General features: G+C 34.4%; 1 protein-coding gene across 1 annotated transcript; it reads right to left on the reverse strand.

The window, feature by feature from the left end:
- Window positions 1-3,003: 3,003 nt before the first annotated feature.
- ralaa (RAS like proto-oncogene Aa) lies at window positions 3,004-10,259 on the reverse strand. Its single transcript, XM_039690702.2, has 5 exons — window positions 10,033-10,259; window positions 8,153-8,406; window positions 6,142-6,350; window positions 4,916-5,090; window positions 3,004-3,270 (listed from the first exon to the last, which is right to left on the reverse strand). The coding sequence occupies exons 2-5, from the start codon at window positions 8,264-8,266 to the stop codon at window positions 3,148-3,150; spliced, it is 621 nt and encodes a 206-aa protein (XP_039546636.1). The 5' UTR covers window positions 8,267-8,406; window positions 10,033-10,259; the 3' UTR covers window positions 3,004-3,147.
- Window positions 10,260-10,356: the final 97 nt, after the last annotated feature.

The raw sequence follows: 10,356 nt of genomic DNA on the forward strand, positions 1-10,356 counted from the left end.
CTTTACATTACCATTACAATTTTTGGTTGACAGTGGCTTATACAGAATTTCCAGTTTTACTAAAACTATAGTATTTTGGCTATAGTTACCATTAACAAGGATTGCAATTAAACCAAAGCAAACTGACCGACATACATATAGTTTGTAGTTTCAAACAGGAACTACAAACTATTATAGATTAAAGCACAAAAAATGTTGTCTTTTTCATTTATTCAAATCAATTAAATCAGATAGTTTAATTTCCGTTGCTTCCAAATGTGATCTTTACATAGAATATATATATATTTTTTAATGCATTTTTTGCACAGAAAAAAATGCATTAAAAATATTAGCAAAATGAAATAAAATAAGCGTATATATATATATATATATATATATATATATATATATATATATATATATATATATAATTTTGCTAATATTTTTAATGCATTTTTTCTACCTATAATTTACTAAATTTGATCTATAAATAATAAATAAATATTAATTTCAACACATTCCTCACATTCTTACCACTTACAATTCAAAATAACTCACAATTTGATGCATGAACCTTTTAATTCAGCTCAAAATATCTTACATTGGGTGTCTCTGCAGATCCTCTTGTGGAAATTAATAATATAACATGATATTTCATAACTTGGCAATGGCTATAGATGGCCTTATAGCAAATGAGCTGTTCCGCTGGGTCCTAAGTAATTTCCCTTCAGTGTGCATTTAGATGCACACACTTGGACCCCTTTAAAAAATGAATTTCGGTGTAAAGATGCAATGCAGCGTAACCTTTACAGTCTATGAGCATAACCCCCAGATTAGATTATAGCAGCTCTGATCCACCTCAGCCCCAAGTATTACAACACAGTTATAATTGTGTTGTAAATGCATTTATGCCACCCGTTAAACAGTCACACACTTCAGATGAGCTTCTGTCCCCCATCTGCAGTGTAAATAACCAGTTTATTTCCAATAAAAAGCATATAGAGGTTTGGAGGATAAATCAATTTCCCTGTGAATAATAAAGCACATATAAATTAGAAAAATTTTATTTTTTGAAATGGCCGAAATAAGCTTTCACATTAACAATACATACATTTAAAAAGCAGAAAAGCAAACTAAAAAAAAAAAAAAAAACAATTTCCATGAAGATGACAGTGTATTTCTCTGGCTAGGACAGGAACCGGGAGTGCATGAGCTTCAAACCGACATGTTTTGGGTTTCCACATCACTTATGAAAAGCATAAGATTGTCATCGACCTCGAGCCACACCAATGGCTTTAATGGTTTTAAACATGCTGCATGTCTGCCCTGTTCTTAGCTGCCTCTCTCTGTCAAATGATCAGACACTAAAGAGACTGTGTGTGTGTGTGTGTGTGTGTGTCACATTCACAATGGACATCAAGGCTTCAGGAAGTCAATACACACAATCTTCCTGTTTGCAACTCATATATTGCCCACTGGCTCTGACAAGTTACTGGGAATATTAGGTCATTAAAAAAAAACAAAAATCTGGTTACCAACAGAAATCGCTTGTTAGTGCGCTGCACTTCTTATGCATAACAGTTACTAATCTCTCACACACAAATTTTTAACAATGCATAATTTTCACATAAAGCTTTACATGTCTTTTTCCCCCCAAAAGCCCATTAAATCGCTCAGCTACTTTCAATTAAAGGAGTAGTTCACTTTTAAAAAAACATTTGCTGATAATTTACTCACCCCCATGTCATCCAAGATGTCCATGTCTTTCTTTCTTCAGTCGAAAAGAAATTAAGGTTTTTGATGAAAACATTCCAGGATTTTCTCCATTTAATGGACTTCAATGGGGTCCAAACGGTTCAAGGTCCAAAAGACAGTTTCAGTGCAAACTGTTCAAAGGGCTTTAAATGATTCCAGATGATGAATTAATCGCTAACGATCGCTCATTTAATAAATAAATAACAAAGTTTAAGTTTTATAAGCTCAAATGCTCGCCTTGCTCTGTTCTGTGAGTCTCCTGTTCGAACTCGTTTATCAAAATGAACAAATCTTTTTTCGAGTCATTTGATTCATTCAACGAACAAAATGAACGAGTTGACTCGGGAAAAGATTTGTTCATTTTGCACAGAAACTGTCTTTTGGACTTTGAACCGTTTGGTTCCCATTGAAGTCCATTATATGGAGAAAATCCTGGAATGTTTTCATCAAAAACCTTAATTTCTTTTCGACTGAAGAAAGAAAGACATGGACATCTTGGATGACATGGGGGTGAGTAAATTATCAGCAAAAGTTTTTTTTAAAGTGAACTACTCCTTTAAGATGGAGTTCAGTCATGTAAATAAAAGGTCTCATCACTGGTTTTGTCTTTAAGGCTCTGTTTACACCTCATTAACATCTCCTCCGGTGATCTGAACACACGTTTACAACACTCGTGATTGACTTGGACTGACACTAGCACTCAAACACTTTGGGTCAGCAAGACTTAATTTAATCTTTTACTCAGCAAAGATTCCTTAATCTGATCACAAGTGCAAGAGATTTATATTGTTCTTCTGGACTTTCTGTTCATCAAAATCACAATTTCCACAAGGACATGAAGCCGTTTTCAACATTGATAATAATCATAAAAGTGTCTTGATCCTCATATTAGAGTGATTTCTGAAGGATCATGTGACACTGAAGACTACATAACAGGAGTAATGATGCTGAAAATTCAGGAATAAATTACACTTTACTTTATATTCACATAGAAAACTGACCATTTAGAATTGTAATATTTCACAAAATAACTGTAATCGAATAAATGCAGCCTTGGTGAGCAGAAGAGAAACATTTAAACACTCAAACTGACCCGAAAGTGATTGAATCACAACATTTCACCTGCATTTAGTGTCTCGATCGGATCACCCGAGGCTGATGTTCAAACACACGCTGGCCTGGGAACTCGGGAAACAAATCTGACGCATGAATAAAATGAAGAAAAGCTCTTGCGTCCTGTGCTTTTGGACAATATGAATGATTTGACACTAGAGAGACTCCGGTCCTGGTCTACATCTGACACACAAACACCAGCAAGCACTGCAGAGGAGGATGAGTTAGCGACAGGGAAACACAGAACGTACAGTACATGTACAGTATATGCAAAAGAGAGAGAGTGGAGGGTCACACACACTATAAAATGCAACATCTTTCGCGGATTCGTTTGGCCAGACTTTTCCTCTTCTTCTTCCCGTTCTTTTCCTTGCTGTCCTCCATCTTCCTCGCACGGATCTCCCTCATGAGGTCGAAGAAAACCTGCAATCCAGAAGCACACCATCTTTAAAATGAGAATTTTTTAATGACACACACACACAGACATTTACAGTATCAATTATAGCATTATTTGTATGAATGCAGAATCCAGTCATTAAAATGTCATTTATTATAACGTGGGATTTTTGTCGAGTAATAACTTCATCTCCAGAGTCTCTTCATGAGCATTTTACCAATTCATTTGAGAAAAACTATCGTCATACATCATAAACACACAGAAACTCAAAGGTCTTCACCGCAACCAGTCAAAATAAATGTCTGGTTTAGCTTGAAGAAATTGTGACAGAAATATACTGTTTAATTTCATATGATTGAAAGATAAATTCAATTAACGTTTTATGCATTCATTTGATTGCCAGAAAAAAATTAAATACACATTTAAAATAATAATAGTAATTAATTAAAAAAAATATATATATTTTTTTAAATTATTAAATGTTTTTTTATTAATTAATTTATTCAGACATTCTTTTTGATTATTCAATTTCAATTTTACTTAAACGATTAAAAATGGAATCCCAAAAATTTAAAACATAAAACAAAGAATTTAGTAAAAAAAATTTAAAAAAACGGAATTTGAGAGATTTTTTTTTATTCATAGGGCCATAAACACGTAAATTTTGTTTATATGTTAATAAATTATTGTTATATTGTATAAGTTTCATGATTTCAATTAATAAGACATGCTTTTTGATTACTAAGATGTAATATAACCATTAAAATCATAAAAAAAATCATACGGAATTCGTGAAAAAAAATCAAATGGAATTTCGTGGAAAAAAATCCAACAGAATTTGAGGGGAAAAAACAAACAGAATTCGTTGAAAAAAAAAATCAAATGGAATTCGTGAAAAAAAAAATCAAATGGAACTCGTGAAAAAAAAAATCAAATGGAATTCGTGAAAAAAAAAATCATACAGAATTCGAGGGAAAAAAACAAAACGGAATTCGTGAAAAAAATCAAATGGAATTCGTGAAAAAAAAAAAAAAATCAAACGGACTTCGTGAAAAAAAAAATCAAATGGAATTCGTGAAAAAAAAAATTAAACAGAATTCGAGGGAAAAAAACAAACGGAATTCGTTGAAAAAAAAAAATCTAACGTAATTCGTTAAAAAAAAAAAATCAAACGGAATTCGTGAAAAAAAAAATCAAACGGAATTCGTGAAAAAAAAACATCAAACGGAATTCGTGAAAAAAAAAATCAAATGGAATTCGTGAAAAAAAAAATCAAACGGAATTCGTGAAAAAAAAAAATCTAACTGAATTTGTGAAAAAACAAAAACAAACGGAATTCGTGAAAAAAATCCATTTGATTTTTCCATTAAAAAAATCCATTTGATTTAACGGAATTCATGAAAAAAAAAATCAAATGGAATTCATGAAAAAAACCAAACGCAAGTCGTGAAAAAAAAAAATCAAAAGGAATTTGTGGAAAAAAAAAAAAAACGGATTTCTAATAGGACCCTAATAAACCAGTCAAGATATCAGCACAAAAACACACTCAGCTAATTATCGCTTTCGACAAAATCCCAGAGATATCATTGGTTGTAAATAATCGCAGCGTAGAGGATGTAGTTTGATCAGAATTCGCCCAATAACTGCCCATCGCTACACACACACACTCACCTTGTCTACATTGGCGCGGGTCTTGGCAGACGTCTCCACGTAACACACACCCCACTGATCCGCTCGGGCTTTGGCCTCGTCCGCGCTCACCTGTCTCCGGTCCTCCAGGTCAGACTTATTTCCCACCAGCAGGAACGGCACGTTCTCGTCTTCTTTTACACGCAGGATCTGCTCTCTGAGAAGAAGAGAGGATCGTTTCTCTGTCAAACATAACTCTAATGGAAATCAATATTCAGAAAAGCATAAACAAGAATGCCTTTGCAAAAAACAAACAAACGTCGAAACCTTTTAACTAATGTGATTTAAGTATGTGCAAAACTATATATTTTCATCTACATCTAATTAAAGTACCATTACTAAAAATATATATATATATATATATATATATATATATATATATATATATAATGGAAACACAGGTTCTATTGGTTAATGCATTAAGTTACAGTACATTAACTAACAATGAGCAATGCATTTGTTGCAGTACGCATTAATCTTTGTCAATGTTAGTTAATAAAAATACTGTTTTGTAAACTCAGGTCTAATAAATAATATTAACAGATATTTTAATAATGTATTCGTTGAAATGAACTCTACCTTAAGATTAATGCATGCTTTAGAAGTGTGTTAGTTGGTGTCTAGTTTACTAATGTAAACAAATCTTAAACCGATAACACTTTACAATAAGGTTTCATTTGTTAACATTAGTTAAAATTGGCTAATAATGAATACTTCTACAGCATTTATTAATCTTAATTAGTGTTAATCTCAATATACGTAGAGTAAAAAGTTTTCCTTATCTGGTAAAATATTGAATTAAGACTGAAATCAAATCCAAGAATTTAATTGAATAATACAAACAGTAACCTACCAGTCATTGTACCATGTTGTCACTAAACTTTAAACAATTTGGTTTAGTTACCATATGTTTTGAAAATCACAATTACACATGGTGATGTAAGTTGGGGGTTTTTCTAGAGACCCACAATGCATCTGTTTTTCTTGAGCATTAAAATATAATTTCATTAAAATATCGTATATATACCGTGATAAAAGCTCAATCAATTAACCGCAGCATGAAAATTTGATACTGGCACATGCCTACTGGTAATATTAGTTAATGCAGTGTGAACAAATTAATAAATGGTTAATAAATGAGAGCTTATTGTAAAGTGTTGTACGGTGCCCTAACGAGTTACTGTGCCACCTGTGCCACTGTGCATCACCTGAAGTCAGCAGTCGCAGCAAACGACTCCAGTTCAGTGATGGAGAAGACGCAGAGGAAGCCCTCTCCGCTCCTGAAGTAGTTGTCCCGGATCGCAGCGTAGTCCTCCTGCCCGGCTGTGTCCAGAATATCTATCTGCACTTCCTCCCCATCCAGAACCACCTTCTTCCTGTAGCTGTCCGCCTTCGTGGGCTCGTAGTCTTCCACGAACTGAGGAGGAGACGGAGGTGCGTAGGGGTTAAGTCAAGATACTTAAATGTAAAGGTAGAGTATACACATGCGAATGCTTTACGTGCGTCCACAGCTCGTGATGCCTAATAAGGGGACGTCAGCTGCATTAAACGTAGCCTATAATGTGTATTTAAATTTACTTGGAACATTTAAAAACAGACGTTTTAAAATTCCAAAGCTTGTCGGCAAAAATTTTGACAATAACTCCCATCACGAAGGCTATTTCCAGTACACAATTATTTTCCGAGAAAAACTGTAATTCATCAATGTTCAAATGGTTGTAGAAGGTTGCTATTGCCCAGACTGAAAGTGTGCCTAATACCTCCCTACTTGTATTTACAGTAAACATTTTTTGTATACATTGTTTTGGATTACTCACCTGTAGTCAGTCTGATCACAAACGTACTAGTACAGCCATGGCCGTAGCCAGATATGAGGTCACAGAGGTCTGAATAATAATGGTGTATAAAATAAAGGTTGTGAAATAATTGCCTGATATAGTATTAACACGACTTTAGTGCTGCAAGGATATAACACAGCATCAAGATCATTTGTCAATGGTCATAAAGTGAGAGATAAGATGCAAGTGGCTAAACTAAACATTTGATAATTGACAGCTGTTTTAAGATAGAAATGTTACAAAAATAATCAGGCAAACTAATGAACCATTTTGAATTGAAAACTGGCCTATTTAATTTATGTAACATCCATATACCGTATGTAATAATTTTAGAAACTGTCAACGTGAGAAAACAAGAAACCTTAACATAGCCGTTTTAATAATGAAGTGTTAATAATGATGAGCCTAGAGAATAGTGTATATTCACAATAATTGTATTTACTGATCTATATGTGAAGAGTTCAGATGCAAAAGCCTCTAAATGCCACTTGAAATTTTCTTCTTTAATGACGATTTTTATCAAACTTGTATATTTAAGTTCGGTAATTTCACTTAAATAACAATTAATAGGTAATTATCATTGCCATTTAAGTGAAATCACTGAACTTAAATATACAAGTTTGATAAAAATCGTCATTAAAGAAGAAAATTTCAAATGGCACTTAGAGGCTTTTGCATCTGAACTCTTCATGTATTATTATAATTACTTATAATCTATGTGTATTAATAATTGTAATATGTATTATTATAATTATCACAGAGACTACCACTCTTACTACACCTATTATTATCATGAATGCTGTTGGTTGCCACTGTTACCACTACTATTGTATGTACTCCATGTATGTCTTTCTCTCTTTTGTATGTATACATAATTCACTGATCTCTTATTTTTGTATAAATTATAATGTTTTGTTAACTTGCAATAAAAAAAAAATAAGAATAATGATGAGCCATAATCATCAACATTATACAAATAAAGACTTGAAATATCTCACTTTGCATGTAATGAGTCTATATAATATATTAGTTTCACCTTTTAAGTTGAATTGCTGTAATAAATGAACTTTTGCACCATATTGTAATTTTTCCAGTTTCACCTGTATGCATGTTGCACTGAACTGTATTCTGAAGTGATTCCAATCATGTTTCAAGCAATTAAAAACCATCATGGTGAACACTGCGCATCTGAAGTTTCTCAGCAATTTATCGGCTTTAACATATCGGCCAAATTTTCATATCAGGCCGATAACGATAACATTGAAGAACACATATCGTCCGGTCCCGATATGGTGGCTGATATATCGTGCATCCATGATAACTTCCATGATGTCTGCGGAAGGAAGGAAGTATTTTTGTAATATGTGGAAAGCATCCTCACCTCATCGTACATGAACTGCAAAGTTAAGGCCGACTTTCCCACACCGCCGCTGCCGACCATGATCACCTTGTGCAGCGCCAGTGAGTTCTGGCCTTTGGGCTTGGCTGTGGCCATGCTATCGGCTACTGTTCGGCTCGCGCTGAGGACAGTCGTGGGGTTTATGGGTCGGGTCAGGGAGGAGCTGAAGGTCACTGAAGTGAGGGGTCAGGGTGGGAGTGTGTTCGAGAGAAGACCATGTACCGGCCCGTGTGCACCTGGAGGACAACAAAAATAAATAATATCTACTCGCCATAACAACTCACTTAATGCAAGAAACAGGCCTGTCTTAAGCACTTGAATATCATTTGCATATTATTATAACGGCTTGTAATGCATCACACCACAGATATCCTTCAAATAAAAGTAAAATGGTCAAGCGGGGACACTATTTTCCCAAGTATTCCCCCGAAATACTAGCCTGACGTCACACTCAGATGCTAGTCAGAATGTGAGTCTGATACGGCTCCATTAGGCTGGGATTATGGGGCGTTTCAACCGAACCAGGACAGAAAATGCCTCTGCACTGCATTGGATCGACAAATGGCTTGATCGCGGTTCTCTGTTCCTCTTTTAAAATGAATGCTGAATCTACACATCTCCAGCGGCGGCCATCTAAACTAAATAAAACTTTCGAAAATAAAAAAATCGAACTAAATAAAAGAGCAAGACATTGCAATGGTGAAACTCCAATAAATCAGACCGACTGAGGGAAATATAAAACACACTGACATTAATAATAACGACTACAAATCATAGTAGAGAAAACCGCGGTAGAGTAAAAAATGAAAATTAATGAATAAATATATTAATCATTTTAATATATTTATTTAGTAATAGATTAATATAGATTAGATGAATAAGAAAACAATAATACTGAATTTAAATATATATATATATGTATATATATATATATATATATATATATATATATATATATAAAGAGTTCAAATGCAAAAGCCTCTAAGTGCCATTTGAAATTTTCTTCTAGAATGATTTTTATCAAGCTTGTATATTTAAGTTCAGTAATTTCACTTAAATGGCAATGATAATTACCTATTAATTGTTATTTAAGTGAAATTACTGTACTTAAATATACAAGTTTGATAAAAATCATCATTAAAGAAGAAAATTTCAAATGGCATTTAGAGGTTTTTTGCATCTGAACTCTGTGTATTTATTAACATTAATAAGTAGCCTAAACATTAGAATTTGATTTAAATAAAATGCCTTTTACAGAACAGCACTATAGTGAGTAGAAAGAAAATGTAATGTAACTTAAAAGATACTAAAAATGTTCCAAACAAGAATAATTTAAATTGGTATATTACACATTTTAAAATAGTATATATGAAAGCATAAAGGTGCCTTCCCAGTTTTAGGATGATCATATTGGGTGGTCTGTGTCCTCGATGTTAGGGATCATCTCAGCCATGCAAAAATACTATGGTAATCATTTAATAACATGGTATGCCATCTGTTGGTCTCTATGGTATCACAGTGCTTTTTGTAAGGGTCATTTATACAGTCTGCTCTTACACACACAAACACACACAAGTTGTCCGGCATACACATAACCATCATACACACACACACTCACCCATATACACAGATAGACAGACAGACACACAAGCTGTCCGGCTAACCATCATAAACACACCCATACAGAAACAGAAACACACACACACACACACTAGCTGTCCTGCTAGCCATCACACACACTCACTCACACTCATAACGTTATAGTCAGACCCAGGGGTTCATTAGCTTTTATCTACTAGCACCAAGCCTAGATGTAATCCTATATTCATAACGACACTGGTTACATATATCTGCTGTAATACCTGTGCCTTTGTGTCTGCAGGTTCAGCTAAAGGTAATCAGACACACAGGGACTCTCGGGAAGATTCCTCTTCCCTGCCGTTACTGCAGCCTCATCCCGGATAATGCCCTCAGAACCGGACCGAACCCCTCAAGCCTCCCTTCCGTCAGTGTTTACAGCGAGCAGAAGCCGGGTACGGTGATCTTTGGTGTGGCAGAAGTCAGCCAGTCATCATGGGTGTGTGTGTGTAGAGCCGATGATGATCCCGATAGGCGGGTCACATGGATCCGCTTCAGTTTTCCATGCAGGGAAGAGTCTATCTGCGCATGCGCGAGGGCACGCAACC

The sequence above is a fragment of the Pimephales promelas genome, chromosome 22, assembly GCF_988280905.1.
Source record: "Pimephales promelas chromosome 22, fPimPro1.hap1.1, whole genome shotgun sequence".
NCBI lineage: Eukaryota > Metazoa > Chordata > Actinopteri > Cypriniformes > Leuciscidae > Pimephales > Pimephales promelas.

Coding starts and splice junctions, on each gene's coding strand:
- ralaa (XM_039690702.2), bottom strand. CDS start 8,266: ATGGCCACAGCCAAGCCCAAAGGCCAGAACTCACTGGCGCTGCACAAG. Junction 5,091..6,141: donor GCTGCGACTGCTGACTTCAG/GTGATGCACAGT, acceptor TCTTCTTCTCAG/AGAGCAGATCCTGCGTGTAA. Junction 3,271..4,915: donor CCCGCGCCAATGTAGACAAG/GTGAGTGTGTGT, acceptor TCTGGATTGCAG/GTTTTCTTCGACCTCATGAG.